Consider the following 18,510-nt stretch of genomic DNA (forward strand, 5'->3'; position numbering starts at 1 on the left):
AAAAGCCCAAGCTCCAAAGAATCTCCCCAAAGAGGTCCAGCCCATACAATCATAGGTGCGCTCCATGTCCACTTAATCGCCATAAAACTGTATTAAATCGAGGTATTACCGAAGATCATGCGTAAGTTTCAAGGCAATCAGAACATTATCTATAATACTCTGACTTCTAATGAAAGTCCTCTGCTCCGGACAAATGAGGTGCGGCAAAATGAGCTTCATCCTGTCCATTATTAGTTTGGCATAAATTTTGTACATGGTCGTGCATAAGTTGATCGGTCTGAAATAACTTGGTTCGGCTACATCCTACCTCTTCAAGATCAAAGTGGCAAAAATCCTCATTCGAGACTTCAGCATCACACCAATAACAAAAAGCTCTAGCACCATCTCCACTATCTCCATTAAGATAATAGGCCAATATCTCCTCAAGAAGTGGGGGGAAGCCATCCGATCTAGATGCTTTATCTCCAGCCGTGGACTAGAGAGTCTCACAAACATCTTCAGCTGAGACCGGCTAATCAGCTCCCCATTCTTCTGCTCCGTGAGATTGTGACCCAATCGGTGGCGGGTAGAAAGAAAAGGGGGACACTGCCCCCCAAGGCTCGCCATCACCGAAATTCCAGCTTTCACCCCGTGAATCCTCCATCTAATTAAGAAATATCTCGGTTGCCATTTAGTCCCTAGTTTTTAATCTGAAAATGTTCCATAACACCAGCAATGATGCATGTGAAAAATAAGCAACAATTTCAAGTACTACATCACAAAGGTGGACACAGAGAATAAATGAAGGATGCCATCAATTTATATTAGCCATGATTATTAACAATTAGAACTTTACCTTTTATTCCCAACCAAGCGGAGGTTTTAATTTTCTTCAAAATTGATTTAATTTCCAAAGATATTTCCGTTTAGCCAAGACAATCCTCTGCAAAGTTCAAGAATTTATAAAATTACTCCATAAAGATGAGAAAGCAGGAAGGGAGTTATTTGGCAGGTCTGATACTCATTCGACTACTTGATCATTCAATGTAGCATCCACCAATTATATCGAATATCTAATCCGCAGATGCCCAAAGTGTCAAAATGGGCGATCAGAACCCATGGATGCTGCACTAGTGCAACCATTTTGGGCATCAAAAGGATGGGATATGCGGTCAATCCTACATATGTTGGGAGGATTAGATATCTGAATCCTGAATGTTTAAATGATTTAGATAGCATTTCACGGATGAATCATCCTTCAGATATAGCAAGAAGCAATGCTGTAATCATTGGCTCAAGTACTTGACTTGTAGTGTTGAAGACAAGAGCGCATATCCAAGGGAAGGAAGCATTTAGTACGCCGCAATATCCGTGATAAAAGTTGGTGGCAAATTTCCTGTCAGTCCAAAAACAATGCCTTCTGCATTGTAGAAGATTCGTGCTTTTCAACGTAATATGTCGGACTTGGGAGGAAAAAATAGATTTTGTCCACTTCCTCGTGCTCCCCTCAAGAATACAAATTCACAGCAGTCGGTCTCACTCTCACAAAAATCACTGGGATGTTTAAATCTCAAACGTTTAATTAGGGAGTTCTTTTTTGACAGTTTCAATTAGAGAGTTGCTGAGGGGAGCCGAACTCTTGCAAGGTGAGACAGGTGAGGTAGGTGTGTAGCTCAACTACTAATACCTAATTAAGTACACCTACAAGTCATGATTAAATATAACTCATCTATTTCTAAGGCTTTAGCACAAGATACTCAAAGCTCATGGGATCATGCATGCTAGGTGGGATGAGAGGAGAAAGAGCTCTCTAACAATCCGAGACCTTGTCTAAAAATATTAGCCAGAACGTACATAGTTTAAGTTTCTTAATCCTAGTCTAAGTATATAAGATTTCCTTCGTATATACTCAAAGTGAGACAAAGTATATGCCTGCAACGGTTCTCACATGCATCTTTCATTTAAGATGCGAGGTTGATGTTTTTAGTTCCATGTAACTTATTTACTAAGGAGAACTTAGATAATTATAAAAGATCAAAGTATCAAACAATTCAAATATCATTCTCTGATTAATGTTTTTTGGATAAGACCTTAGATTATTGCGGATCGAAACCTCTGCAAATCTATGGTTCCATCACTAGGACACAACAGAGTGAATTTGAGCCTATTTGTTTGTGACCGCTAGCGTCATCTTCAACAGAATGAACCCGAGCCCATTCATGACCGCTAGCATGAAGCATCATCTTCCGCATCTCCTCTAATCCACGGTTCCATTGCCATCCACACTTTGCTTCTCAAGGTAATCACCTCCCAGGTGAAAGAAGCTAGCAGTGAAAACGTTAAAAATAAAAACAACTGGAGAAAGCACTTGGGTTTGTCACGGACTCGCAGCAGCTCTATGGGCGGTGGCGCGTGTTGTTTTGTACCGTTGGTTTTGTACCCTTCGTTCCAGAGGAGACACAGCTTTTGATGCCCCAAAGAAAAGGGCTTATGAAGGCCAGAAGGGCACGACAAGCTTCCCCTTTTTTTAAAGCAAAAGGATGGCACACCGCCTAGAAAAAGAGCACAAAGGCCCGGACGACCCAGGGCAGTCAAAAGACAAACTCCATCCCAGGTTTTGTTGAGGAATTAGAAACCAGGGTCGGTAACACCAACGGTATGAAAAGAATAGACCCCGTGGCTTAGATGGGCTCGCATGAAGTCACCATCTTTGCAGCTGGTCTATGAGTTATTGTTCTTGGTTTGCTTTTGAGCACGTATTGGTGTTTAAACAACGGCTCTAATGATTTTGGGCTACCATCTTTTAAGATGTAAACTGAAAACAATACTGTTATCATATGCCTTCAGCATGATATATCTCTAGAGAACATCTCATTCAACCAACGCTGCCATTCGTGCGTTACAAAATATTATATAACTCTGGATAGCCGCCATTAGAAGATAGATGTCATCAAACAATATCCATCATATATGATATGACACGTCCATGTAGACTGTCTCGTTTGATGGCCGTCTGATCTTGATGGCAACCATCTGTGATTGCACAATGATCGATGTCAGGCACCTGTGCTCCATCTTATTCATTTATATCGACAATGCTGGCAACCATTGTACTTTCTATTTGTTATGGACTTCTATATGGCAAGGGATCAACTTGTATTTGCTTTTTATTGGCAAATGTGGTCGAAAAGGAACTAAAGAAATTATCAATCAACTTCATGGCATTTAAACTTTCAATTATGATCTTACCTTCGTAGTGAAAAGAGGCGGGCGAAACACCTTCAAAAATTGAAGACAAATCTAAGTCTTTGTAAATTACCTATTTTCTTCTCATAACTTTTGTATTCTTTAATTCTTTATTAGTAAATTAAGGGGGGGAGAATTGCTTCTGATTGCATTGGAAAGAAAAAAACAAAAGTTTTTTTGCATATATATCCTTCTAAACATTCAAATTTACATGAATATCTTTTTAAAATTGATATTTGTTTGTATACCCTCATAAAATATTTATTTTGCATGTACATTCTTCTTTTTTCTTGTTTTTTCGTACATGTATCCACATCATTTAATGCCGTTAAAAAATTAATAGTTTTAAATTTAAATGACTAAAATATCCTTATGGATAGATGTACAAAAAAAAATTTTATAAGAGTATATATACAAATAGCAATTTTATGAGGATATCATGCAAATTTGAATGTTTAGAAAGACATACATGTAAAAAATTCTAATTTAATTTTTATCTATTTCATTTAGATGGATTCAGATGCTCTTACTCTATGATGTAGTAACATATTACATAATATAACAACACGATGACGATATTATATAATATTTTATATATTAAAATATTATATTTTATTTTATTTTTATGCAAGATGGGATGATTATGTCCATCTTATAACACTTCATGATATACTTATACACTTCATAAAGATATTTTTGATAAAATTTTTAAAATAAAATAAATAAGATTATACATTTTTATTGTTGCATAATGTCCAAATCCACAATTATATCAATTCTATGCAAATGTACAAGCTATTCATCTAATATCAGATTTAGATTTTTTTTTATAAGCATATTATTATACATTAGAGGAAATATGAATGGTTATGATCTGTTTATCTTTTCGAGAAAATAATTTTGATCTATCATTGGATAAAAAGATCATTTTATCTATATAAATTAATAAATTAAATAAATTTATTATTTTAGTGATATATCTTAGTTTTTTTTCTATTAGAATAAAGAAAGAATTAACAAACCAAGAGAGGTGTATTTATGTTAAGGATTTTTTGCATGTATATCCTTCCAAATATTTAAATTTGCATGAATATCCTCATAAAATTGCTATTTGCATATATAACCTTATAATTTTTTTTTGCACACCTATCTATAAAGATATTTTAGTCATTTTAATTTTAAACCGTTAATTTTTAATGATGCTAGATGATATGGGTACATATGCAAAAGAAAGGTATTTTATAAAGATATTCATGCAGATATCAATTTTAAAAGGGTGTTTATGCAAATTTGAATGTGTGGGAGGATATACATGTAAAAAAATCTATAAAAAAAAAAAAAAAAGAAAGAAGACAACCGCTATGTCTTCAAACAATTATATTGGCCCAAGTTGTGAATTCATGCAGCGCCACACAGATCACTATGATTATAAATTTATTTATGTATGTATATGTTTCTTTTCTTTTTCTTTTTGTTTTGAAGTTAAAAAGAGACTAATGGGTGTAACTTGCATTACTCACTAAGTAAACACACCTCCAAGTGGAAGAGAATATTCATGAGAGCTAGGAAAAAGGGTGGATTGGAATGTGAAGAAAGTTTTGTTTTCTACATATATAAGGAGAGAGGCACTGGGCTTTAACTTAGCCCTGTGGGCCGCTTGGTGATTGAGAAGTTGAGAACCATAGTAGAGACATGGTCCACACGAGAAGACGGTCAAACAAACCCCATCGTCATTTTTTCTAGACCAGAAGTCAGCGTGGGACTCTGTTACGACCTTAGGGCTACGGGCCGACGGCCAGCCCATAGAGTAGGCAAAACTCTGTCCATGAGAAGCGAATGGATCGGTCCCATGGTTTAACTTTAAATGGCCTCGCACAAAGTCAAGTTTGTGTTGTTGATTCATGGATTAATGTTGTTTGGCTTAGTGTCAAGTATTGGTTGATGTTATGGCATGTTTGGTTGGAGGGAGACGGATGGTGGAATAGGAATGAAAATAAATAACTTCCATTCTAACCATTTGATTGAAAAAAATCTTATTTCATCTGATTCGAAGAGAAACAAAAATGCAAATCCTCCAAAATTCAATCACTATTCTCTTTTAATATTTAAATCTCATTATAATTCTAACTACAAGCCAAATATATTGAAAGATATAGCTATTCTGATTCTCATTCCAATCAATTTCAATTTCAGCCGTGAACCGAATGTATGGCACTAATTAATGATGGTTTTGGCCACCTTCCACTAAGTTATATACCAGGAAGATGCTTCATGTCATGAGCAGTACGATTCATTTCGTCCACGAATGTCATCACTTTGTATGTATCATTTTTCTCAAGCATGACGTTCTTCGAGGGGAATGTCTGGTCAGCTGTTCCGATAGGCGATTCTCTGTCGCAAGCCAACAAATCAAGACCACATCACTTAAAAGAGTTTTAAAAAGAAGCAACTGCTTACCAAGGTAGCAGTAATTCTCTCTGGTCAGCTTCAGCAGCAAGATTCCCGGCCAATCCTCTTTCAGCAGCCCTCTCGTGGAAGCTTCCTTCACCAAGATGCCATCATGATCGACGCAAGCTTGTCAAGGCTCGACGCCACGAGATTCAAACCGAGGTGTTTCCTTGCCATTTTAGTGTAATGGTCCAGAGTCAAGGCTAGAAAACCGGTCATGGAAGGCTTCCTCGTCCTCGACAAAGTCGCCCATGGTATCTCCTTCTAGTACTTCTAATTTTTGATTCAACACTTGCTAATCGGTGAACGATTAAACCGTCCATGGGACGCTTGCGGTAAAGCTATAAAGTCCATTGGAGGGTGATCTTTGCATGAATCAGTCTGCAATCTTTCAAAAAGTGTGGATGGGGTGGGTGGTGAGTGAGAAAGAAAAAAAATTTATTTGGTTCACCGAAAGAATTTTTTTTTTTGAGTAGTAATTTTTTTTGAAGTTATTTTTTAAAAATAAAATTTTAATATGTTTGATGATAAGATGATTTATTATAAAGTAACTTATATTTAGATGAGCATCTATTTTTTTAAAAAAATTATATAAAATATTTATTATATTCTTAGTAAATATAAAATCATATATTTTTACTCATAAACTTTATATAAATATTAATATTATATTTATATTTATATAAATATAATATTAATATATTATAATATAACATTAGATCATAATAATCTATTATATTAATATAATACTAATATATTAATATTATATTAATATAAAATAAATATTTTAATATAATAAATTTATTAAATAAATATAAATATTATATTATATTAATATAAATATTATATTAATATTAATAAAAATAATATATTAATGTAAATACTAAAATAATATTAAAGTATAATAAATCTTAATATTATATTTATATAAATATTAGAATAATATTAATATAATATTATATTACTATTTAATATTTCATTCGAACCATCCATTGATATTTTATTAAATTTTAGTTATGAATCTTAAAAGAATATTTTAGAAAACAAAATACCATCACTTCTCATATCACAGGAAGTGCCAAAATAGACTTCTCCTATGAATTTTTATTTCTCATGAAATATGAAAAATGACTTTTTATGAGAAGTTCTTTTTTTACTTTCTTTCTTCTTAAAACTCTAACTAAATAAAAAAAAAATTTTCATTTCTCAAAAAATATCGCAATCTTCTTTCACTTCTCATCAACCAAATAAGTCCAAGCTGTGGAGTTAATAACTCCCATTTTGTGATTGACGGACCTGGAACGCCAATCGAGCAATGAATGGGGGTTGGCTCTGGTCAGACCCACGTCCGGTTGCCCCCAACAAGTAGTGATCACTGAATTGGATTTATATTTGGCGTTACGTGGGATCGGGAAGACATATTTGGATTTGGTGAAAGCATTGATCTCTCGTGTAGGGTGACCGGTCATTGGAAAGGTTTCCATCACAGATTAGTTATGAGAAAATTCAATAAGTTTTTTTTTAAAAGTAAAAACTCAAATTATTGGTTGTAATATGCATTTTTTAGGACAAAGTTTATAATTAACATTTGCAGTTGGAAGGTGATAAATTTTATGCATGTCTTTCTTTTATCCATTGATTAAAATCTATTCTCTAAAATTACAAATTTATGATATAATTAGGCTTGAAGTTTCACAGACACTAGAGTGGAAAGTGGTCTAAAAGCCATTATTAAAGTAGAATCTAGTTCAAAAGCAGGACTTGACTCTAATACACACCATTTTTTTTTTTTGGTAAGACTCTAACACACACCATTGACTTCGTAATCAAATGCTGAAAGGTGAAATATTATACACAATTTAAGAAACTAGGGAATGCACAAGCCAGAACTTGAACCCGGAACTTTAAAAAAAAAAAAAAAAGAAAAGAAAAAGTTGAAAGGTCTCATCACAAACAAGTGCCGGTCCACATTTTTTTTTCATTTTTTTAAATACTGAATATAAATCATGGCATATAGTCTTTTTGCTGCACGTCTCCTCTATTTGAAGAAAGTTCTAAATTCAAATCTTTTACCTTCTGTAAAACAAAGAATGGAAAGAAGCCAAATTGAGATTGAGTGAGGGACGTAACATCAAGTAACTTGACTAGCTGAACTTGTTTATAATTTCAGTTTCAAGTATGAAGCCTTGGATAGTATTTCTCCAAGAATTTAATCTATATAAAGTTAACATCCTTAATGTGAAATAATCTGTAGTTCCTCTACTATTACCCTCAAGAAAAATAGGAAAACTGGCATTCATGAACAATAAGGAACTTTTTTTTCCCGTGAGAAGGAATTTCGCAATGATGAAGACAACAAGTATATTTCTCCCGAGTAGAAGGAAAAGGTATTCATCATCTTTTATTTTGACATTAATGATAATACATTAATTTATTTTATATTCTTAAAAAAGATGCATTATGAAATAATAAATATATAGCATCTTTCTAATGGAGACAACTGCACTTGCACTTCTTAATGCATCTCTTGCCTTCAAAAAAGCAGGATTTGTCCCCACATAAATTACATATATTAACATATTTTTCATGAGACACCATCCTGCGGACAACCAAGGCATCAAAAGATATGTCTACAATCAGGATGCTCACAATTGAGTGATAGCAAATGTCTTTACATCCAAGGATATACTATCGCACCATCTTGCTATGGTGTTTATAAGTTTTCATAGAGGTACCTAATCTTGACCGTAGATTCAAGAATGAAGTATCTTCATCAAATAACATCTCAAAAATCAAAGTTTTTATAATTAAATCAAAATCTATATCTCTTCTAATAACTAGAATCATCACATAGATTTCTGCTTAAAAATAATATAGAAGCACCAAGATAGTTCATCCTATTCCAGAACTAACTTTCAAACCATTTTCAATCTTTTACATCACATTAATTTGCAAGCTGTATGTTAACGGAAGATCCCGAAGGAGCGCTCTCATCCCACATTTAACTACAAATATCTCGCCTTTTCGGAAAAAGTTAAGCAAACTCTACAAGTTATTTCAGCGACCATCCAATTTGCAAGTCAGAGACGGACAAACAATTAACACTCTTCTGGTATGACCACTGGATAGAAGGCCAGCCACTTGCTGATAAACTCCCTAACCTCTTCTTTCTTGCTTTATTAATACTAAGAAATTCTAACAAAATTCAAAGTGATGATCAATTGGTCCATGAAGTTCAAACAACCATTGACTCAAGCGGCAAATATCGAATCATATCAAGATGAAACCACTCTCATGTCTTCCTGTAAAGCAATGCTGTCTTTCTATCTCACGGAGGGATCACATCACATTTCGGCACCACACACACACACACACACACACACACGCATATATATATACACACACACACATACATACATATATACATGTATGTATATATATGTGTGTATATGTATGTATGTATGTATATACATACATACATGTATGTATATATATGTGTGTGTATATGTATGTATGTATGTATATTTATATTTATGTATGTATGTGTGTATGTATATACATATATACATACATATACACACATATGTATATACATACATGTATGTATGTATGTGTGCATATATATATATATATATATATATGTACATACACACACACATATATATATATATATATATATATATATATATATATATATATATATATATATATATATATATATATATATATATATATATATATATATTCAATAAAATAACCTGGGGAGGTAGCTCTCCTCCTCAGGTTTTTTTCTATAAATAAAAAAAAAAAGTAAAAACCTTTCATTTCGGTCCCTTAGCCAGTGAAAGTGGGAAGATGCGCTTGCGTTTTTGCAATCCAACGCCTCGCGTCCGGTCACCTTATGCTTGCCGCTGATGAAAGTATTTTTGGGACCTCCAATGCGTCGAATACTGATCAGTAAATGACGGTATCGTCGGTATTACCACCTTCGCTGTTCGGAACCACGAAGTCAAGAAACTTTTTCTTTTCACTGACGTCCACTAGTGCCCATGGGTTGGTTACAGCTCGTCCCATTGAAATTAGTGGACCTCTTTAAGCCCAGCCAAATCTAAATATTCAAACTTGGAAGAGACATCTAACCGCCCATTTGGCATGTTAGTCCTTTTGGTTAGGTCTCTGAGGTTATCCCATGAAAATTATTCCTCAACTTGATTAGCTACATTTCACGGGTAAGATTCGCTTATGTCAACTTTCTGCGGTAGTTTGATTTGTTACCATCTTGGGTCAAGGCATGATAGGCTATGAAGACGATTGAAGATGATTGACTTGGGCCCAATTGGCCAACGTATCTACTTAAAGTTTTTTTTCCACATGTAATTCATTGGTTAAGATAAGCTAATGGCAGCATTAATGTTTTAACATAAGGTAAGATGTAATGTCTGATTGCTCTGTTACCGGGCATCCTATTCCTAAATTAACATAGACTTTCTTTTCATGCAGTAACATATGGTTGTTTAATATAAGCCTGCAAAAAAATATTTTTTATATGGGTTAGATGTTTGCATAATATTTTTTTATTAAATACATAATTTAGATCCATCTGGTATGAATACATCTAGATAAATTAAAGAATAATTTTTTTTAGCATGGAAGAGTCATAGAAGCACATTAATCCACATAAATTATATTGCTAGAATGATTGGCAATATAGAAACCTATCTAATCTGCAGCTTATGTAATGAATATGTAATGCGTGAAACATCATAGAACTCGTTTGGTTCGTGAAAAAAATTTTTCTTTTCAGCAAGTAACTTTTTGAGAAATAACTTCTTCGAAAGTTACTTTCTAAGAATAGGATTTTGATATGTTTAATTGACTATGAGGAGGTGATTTATTATAAAGTAGCTTATGTTTGGATGGACATCTATTTTTCTGAAAAAATTGTATAAAATATGTATTATACCTTTAGTAAATATAAAATCATATATTTTTACTCATCAATTTTATATAAATATTAATATTATATTTATATTAATATAAATATAACATTAGATCATAATAATTTATTATGTTAATATAATACTAATATATTAATATATTAATATAATATAAATATTTTAATATAATAAATTTATTAATATAGATATAACTATAATATTATATTAATATAAATATTATATTAATATTAATAAAAATATTATATTAATATAAATATTAAAATAATATTAAAATATAATAAATATTAATATTATATTTATATAAATATTAATATAATATTATATTACTATTTATTATTTCATCCTAATCATCCATTGATATTTTATTAAATTTTAGTTATGGATCTTAAAAAAATATTTTAAAAAAAAAATATTATCATTTTTCATACCACGAGAAGTGTCAAAATTTATCTTTTTCATAAATTTTTATTTTTTATAAAATATAAAAAATATTTTTTAATAAAATTTTTTTTTATTTTTTTTAATTTTAATTAAATAATTTTTTTTATTTTTAAAAAAATATTTCTCTCTTCGTTCATTTTTGATCAACTAAACGAACCTCGTGATTTCTTTAGGTTGCGTAAGGTTGGAAAAATCTTCTTCCTTTTTTTTTTTTAATTTTTTTTTTTTTTTTACCTCTGCTGTTTTCTCTGGTTGTGCAAGGTTAAAAAAGGCATAGGTACTTTTCCTGGCCCCACTCGAGCAATTCGAGTTTAATGGCTCACGGGGTACGTCAGAACCTGCCTAAGCGACGCCTAAAATAAATAAAGCTCGTACATACATGGCGGCTGTCCTTATTTTATCCTCAACAATAACGCTCCTTCTAAATTGTCCTCCATGTAGGCTAATTTCCGTGATGAAACAAGTAGTTGCTTATTTCCCTCCCAGGATCCGGCGACAAGGCACGCACCAGATCCGATTGGACCGTACAAATCTCACGATAAATAACATACTATCTTTTATTTTTATATATATATATATATTAATATAGATAAATGATCATATTATTTTAATATAAAAATTGTTCACAAGATCAAAATACCCTTTCTATTCCAATGATCTTGATTCACTTGCATTTGATATATATATATATATATATATATAGATACAAATGAATGATCATGTTATTTTAATATGAAAGCCGTTCACAAAATCAAAATACTTCTTCTATTCCAGTGACCTTGATTCACTTGCATTTGATATATGCATAATTTCTTCTCTTTAGCAGGTAACCTCTCTCTTCTCTCCAAAGGTAGTGTTTTTTTTTTTTTTTGGGGGGGGGGGCGGGGGGGGAGGGGATTTGGTGAAATTATCCTAAATGAATTCATTTTATCAAGGATAAAATTATTTGATGGATTTATTCCATTCTATATATCTGATGTCTCCTAGTTTGTGAGAAAGGAATATGCCAGCTGATTACTTGACAATTGTGGGGCGCATCTTCCACGTTTCGAGATCTGAGTCTTTGAGTTCCCCGGGAAACTAATCCACTTGCCTGATGCTATCGTTTCCTTTTTTAAGGAGATTCAACTTTGTCTCCCTCTCTTCCTCTCCCCGTGTGTACGTGTGCAAGTTATGAATCACTTCATGTTCAGTCTTGAGCACGTCCAAGCTAGCATTCGTGGAGGACCCAAGTATCAGCTAAATTTCATGTTTTTACGGGATTGCTATAATAGCTTCGCTTCTTAATTTATCATTTGGGAGATTTTATTGTTCGACCCTGTCATTATTTTTATATGGTAAAACCTTTATCTGACTTTATGACATGTTTACGTACACTGCTTTCCAGTCATTTTGGGTTGCGTTATAAACCCTTTTTCGTTTAGTATTTCTGTCAAGGCATGCGTCTTCATGTATACGTAAATCATATCTGGATCTCGTTCATAATTTGAAGTGTTCGTTACGACTTACGATTGACATTTTTTTTAAATTTTTTTTTTAAAGGATTTGTTGTGATTGATTGACAACCTAAAGTCAGCCTTTCCTATTCTTCTCTGGATTCACTACCGGCATCGATGGTGCTATTTTTTTAAAAAAAATTAATATTTTTTTCGCATCTCATTATAAACTAGATTGTGAATCATATTAGATAAGATAGACCAAAACAATTAGGCATGAATGGCAATCTTGAGGTGGTCAATGATATTAACAATTATTATTATAAAAATCTTCTTTGTGGTTGGGAAATAATTGATAACATAAAATTCAAGATCACCGGCCTCTTGTGATAATTGCAATCCCGATTATAACAAAGCTAAAATTGGGCAAACCAATGTGCATCATCATACTAATATATATAATAAAATTTATATAAATTATGAATATTTTTGGTCTATTATTAGAATTGAAACTGTAATAGATTGAAATAAGAATTAAAATGACCACATCCTTTTAATCAAAATAAAAATTTGATTCTAGAGAAAAATATAGATTGGGTTTTGGAGATTGCAGTATTCTCATATGTTTTTGGAATCAAAATACGAATGGAACTCCTCCAATGAAAAAGAGAAATATGAGAGCCATTTATTTTCATCCTAAAATCTAATTTTCTCTAACCAAATATGCTCTATATATATAATATTAAGAAAAAATCACATAAAAAAAATGATCAGCAGCAACAAGTCAAGAGAAACCCATTAGAAACGTGGCAGACCAGTTGCAAATAGGGCTATGGTCGAACCCCGGTCAGTTCAACTAAGTTATTGGGTTTGCTCGCCCCGTAAAGAGCGCTCCAAGTCTCCGTCATGTTCCATTAAACAATTTGCAAGCTAAACACGGGTCTGCCTTAACGTGAACTTCAGGATAAGGAAGACTGCATCAGCCTCAAAGTCAACAGCTGGTGACCTACTAAATGAATTAATTGGTGTCATTCTAGTCCTGCAAATACTCCTAAGTTCATGGTCACAAAATTGGCATTCAAGATAATTTTCTTTAGTCAAAGGGCATGAAATACCAGTTTGAAAGATATGCTCAACTGGAAAAATACTAAAATAGAACAATAGTGATAAAAGATTGAGTCTGAAAGACAAGTGTGAGAAGACAATAGTGCTACAAGGCTTCTGTCATTCACATATAAATACTTCACTTATTATGTCACAAGGGAGGATTCATGATATCCGCCAGTTAGATTCATTGCAAATATGAGAATTGGTTGATTATGGAGTTACTGAATCAACAATTATGGATATAAAAATTCAAAGAAAGCTTCAAAAGAAGGCTAATGAGAAAAGGATATAAAAAAAGAATAATATATAGTTATTATTAGATCTATGTATATAAAATGTAAAATAAAAATTACGGAAAGATAATATCAACTACAAATGTATATCTAATTTTTTAATAATCTACTAATAATCATGGATAAAAATGTGTTAGCCAACTTGCTAGCAAGATCTTGCTATTTATTGATGGACAGATAAAATTGAATATTAGCTTTATCATGATCGAAAGGAGGTAAAACCTTAAGCTCTAAAATTTATTAATCATCAAAATAAAAAAATATTATTTAATTTTTTTAAAAAAATTATCGAACAAGAAGATTTTTTGATAGGCGGCACATTTTATAGTTGTTATACTCAATAGAGCAGTTACACCCGAAAGGGATGGTGCACTCTCTCCGCTGGCCGTAGATTCGCCAACAACATAACGGAATGGATGGGATGTCTACATGGGCAGAAGATTTGGACTCCAATAATTCATCCATTAAACAAATATAAACGGATATAAAGTCTCAATTAATGTAGCCAAATAATTTAGAGCCCGTCTTCTCCCTACGCTAACTGCAACCCAAGGTCAAGAGACCTTAAAGAATGAGTCAATCGCAGCTATTTTCCACCCAATCTCTCGTTGTGAGAGTGCTCGCGCTCCTCTTCCCCTCTTTCTTCCCTCGCTTTGCAGTAGTTGGTGGCCATCACGTTCTCCCCCACGTCTGCTTCAATAAAGCCATCACCTTCCTCTCGTTCTTTCTTCTTTTCCACAAACGCTACGAAGCAAATAGTCTTCTTCCCTCTTCCCCACTCCGGTTCCCTTCACTATCCTCTGTTTTTTTTTTTTTTTTTTGCCTCTTCTTTTGATAAGGGTCTCTATCCTCTGTTTGTTCGTAAAGTTTCCATCTTGGAGAGTTTTCCCTGCTTGATTTCCTCTCTCAAGTCAATTCCCATCTCTGGGCTCCGTTATTCTGCGGTCTCTCTTGTGGGGGATCTTTCAAATTGCGCCTTTTTCGAGCCATTCTCTTATCCTCTCTTTCTGGATTCTCTCTTTGTCTCCCTTTTCCTGTGTTTTAAATTTGTGACGTTCGGGGTTTCTCGCTTTTGAGCTCCTTTGTGTTTTCGACCGTTAGTGAGTGTTTGGGGGGGTGGTTGCCTTTTTTTGTTGCTCTGTTTTGGTTCTTGGACTCTGCTGTTGATGCGTTGGGAGTGCAATGTCTTTGGCCGTTGGAGCTCGTTCCAGTTCTAAGACCATGGGATTCCAGGAGAACAAAGAAATTGCCGGGAAAAATGGGACTTTGATGGAAAACGAAGGAAAAAAAGTGGAGAAGAGAGAGGATGGGGACGATGTAGAGGAGGGTGAGGGAGAGGAGGTCCTAAACAGGCAGATGAGTGAGGCCTCTCTTTATGCCACTGAGGATGATGATGGGGAGGATGGAAAAGAGGCCAAGGGAATCGATTTGGGGCCGAAGGTCAGTCTCAAGGATCAGCTGGAGAAAGATAAGGTTTGGTGCTATTCCTCTCCCTTGGGTTTTGTTGTAATTATTGGTGCTTATGGATTGCACTCCTTGGCATGTGTTCCTCTGGTGGCAGGATGATGAGAGCCTGAGGAGGTGGAAGGAGCAGCTTTTGGGGAGTGTGGATTTGAGCTCTGTAGGAGGTACCCCACTCTCTTTCTGCAAACTTTTGTCCGTTTATTATGTACTTATTAAAATATCCATTTTTTTTTTTTTTTTTAAATGTATACATTTTGGCTTCTGTTGGAGGCTTGTGTACAAGTCTTATTTCATTATTGAAGGATTCCTTTTCCTGTTCCTATTTTATTGGCTAAGATACCTGTAGATGGATTACTACGTTTTAGATCCTTAATCAAAATCTTCTTTTATTATGAGACTTTTTCTGTCTGTTATTCAGTCCTTTCTGCTGTTTCTATCTCAAAGTTGCCGAAGGTTGAGCTTTTTCCCTATCCCCTCTGTGCTCTGTTTATCAGAATTTTCCAATGTTACTTTCTACCTTCAATTTTGTGTTGCTTCTGTTTTGATCCCTATACAAAATTTGGAAATAGAGGTCCAGGTATTAACTTATCCCTACCATTTCTTTTTTCTTTTTCGGAGGAAATGGAGGAAGTAAGATACTTCCACCAGAGGATATTATATTATAATAACAATACTACAAAAAGATAGCAAGTTTCCAAGACATGGTCTTATCAGAAGAGGGGGAGAGAACGTCCAGCTCGTCCCTCAGTTGCGACCTAACCAAAATACAGGCTACTCAAAAATCCCAAACCTCACTGAAACCAAGAAAACCATTTACAGAAACAAGAATAGATCTTCTGCTCGGATTTTAAAAGTTTATGGCTCACTGTTCCCTACCATTTCATCAACCTATAGCTGAATTTTGGGAAATGGGTCCTCAGCAGTTGTTCCATTTTGTTTATTTATGCTTCTATGGGTTGTTCTAATTTTATTCTAAACCAGCTTGGGGATCGTTGTGTGTTTGGTATACTAACGCTTCACTTTTTTATAGAAAATTTGGAGCCAGAGGTTAAGGTCCTAAGTCTTTCAATCCAATCTCCTGGTAGACCTGACATAGTCCTTCCACTTCCTATGGTCACGAATTCCAAGGGTGTATGGTTTACCTTGAAAGAAGGTAGCCCCTACAAGCTCAAGTTCTCCTTCTCTGTGAGCAACAACATTGTCTCTGGCCTGAGATACACCAACAGAGTCTGGAAAACTGGTGTTAAGGGTAAGCTTTCCATCTCAAAGTTGGTATTTCAAACTGGGAATAAGCTATTTATATGTAATGCTTAATAAATTACTTCAAACATTAGTTTATTCTATTATGCTCTTAAATCAATTCATTATTCTTTTATATCAGAAGAAAACTATTTTTTTCTTCTCATTTGATTAGAGAGAGGTACTATGTTTAAGTCTTACTACTCATTTGTACTAAAATTGATGTCCACTTGAGCATTTTCTATTTCAGTGGACAGCACAAAGGAAATGTTAGGTACCTTCAGCCCTCAATTTGAGCCTTACACATATGAGGTACCAGAAGAAACCACTCCCTCAGGTATTTTTGCGAGAGGATCGTATTCTGCAAGAACAAGGGTATGATCATGCTACCGTTCTCAAAACTAATTAAACATGAGTACTGTTTATATGCAAATGCATTTTTTTAATATATTATTTCAAGGATACACATGCATGCATACGTATAATTACATAGATAAATATATGTGTGTACTCAAGAGATATTCTTCTAATTATGCTAATGACTTTCCCGGATATCCATGTTAGTTGAATGCCCTTGCTCGGAGTCATCTCTGCAATGCTGTCTGTTTTATTGTTATATGACCGTATTACTAGATCAGCTATATTTAGCTTACCAGAGATGCAAGAAACTATACAGAAGCCTCAACTTTTCATCGTTTGAGGCTATAGAATTATGCAACTTCTAAGGACAAGCCTCAGATTGCTACTGCCATAATCATTCAGAACCTGGGCATGGTTTACTTTAAAGATTCAAATGGTTTAAGAATCAGTTTCCCAAAATTAAAAGAAGTTTAAATGTGTGCTGATGAATTGAACATTCTAGTGGATCCAACTATGCAGTCTTATAATAATGACTATACCATTTATTTCCATATCATTCTATTATTATAAAATTGTGATGATATAATATTTATATAATCTTAACAAGATTAAACGATGTATTCCTCTTAAAAAGACAGTAGAACAAAAATGTTTTGGGGTGCATTTCCTGGGAAAAAGGCAAAAGAAAATGTATGGCAGACTTGAATACTTCTTCGTTTTCTTTTTCTAGAGAAACATATCATCCATACTTTGTCATGTAAAGCCTTTTTGTTTTTCTAATGTCGTGACTTCCTTGTGTCAGTTTCTTGATGATGATGGTAAGTGCTACTTAGAGATCAATTACACATTCGACATCCGCAAAGAATGGCCATCGACAACCAGCTGAAAGCAGTGTCTCGATCTGGAGAATTCGCATGCCTTCAGAGGCTTTGAATTATCTCAGCAATTTCAGCAAAATCCAGTTACTGATAGGAAGAAAAAGGCTAAATATCTATAAGGGCAGGGCATCAATTGTGAGGAAGCTTGGTACCATGAGATCTATCCTTTTCTTTGACTTGTTAGTCTGCAATACCGTTGTGGGTGAAAAAATTTATTTGTTTGATTGTTTTGACTTGTTTCTTGTTGCAAGGTTAACCATCTGTATATGGATTGTTAAGGAATAGCATTGACACTGTCACAAGAATTAGTACTATTTGTCTACTTGTCAGCACATAAACACCAGCTTGTCCTTGCACTTATGTGAACTGATTTTGTTCCCTGAAGGATATGTTTTGTATGAGTGCTTCAAACATTATTATATTTTATGATTGTTGCTTGTTCTGAAGGTGTTAACTATCAGTGAGTTACATGTTATCCATGACCACCCTCCCTATGGTAATTTTTCAAACCATCCATCTGCCTGTATTTATACATGTACTCTTCCACTCAAAAGCTTTTCCATGATCTGGAAGCATCAATTCGAAGTTCAATACCCTTTCTTGGCTTACATTGCTCTTGAACTTCACAGTTATTTCATGGGTTTCCAGTAGGGCTTGAAGT

At 33.8% G+C, this 18,510-nt stretch overlaps 1 protein-coding gene across 1 annotated transcript; it reads left to right on the forward strand.

Moving 5' to 3' along the window:
- The first annotated feature begins 14,448 nt into the window (after positions 1–14,448).
- On the forward strand, positions 14,449–18,254 carry LOC105050259 (rho GDP-dissociation inhibitor 1). Its single transcript, XM_010930212.4, has 5 exons — positions 14,449–15,381; positions 15,470–15,536; positions 16,403–16,621; positions 16,862–16,986; positions 17,774–18,254. Exons 1-5 carry the CDS (start codon positions 15,091–15,093, stop codon positions 17,855–17,857), a joined length of 786 nt encoding a protein of 261 aa, XP_010928514.1. The 5' UTR covers positions 14,449–15,090; the 3' UTR covers positions 17,858–18,254.
- Positions 18,255–18,510: the final 256 nt, after the last annotated feature.

The sequence above is a fragment of the Elaeis guineensis genome, chromosome 8 (assembly GCF_000442705.2).
Source record: "Elaeis guineensis isolate ETL-2024a chromosome 8, EG11, whole genome shotgun sequence".
NCBI lineage: Eukaryota > Viridiplantae > Streptophyta > Magnoliopsida > Arecales > Arecaceae > Elaeis > Elaeis guineensis.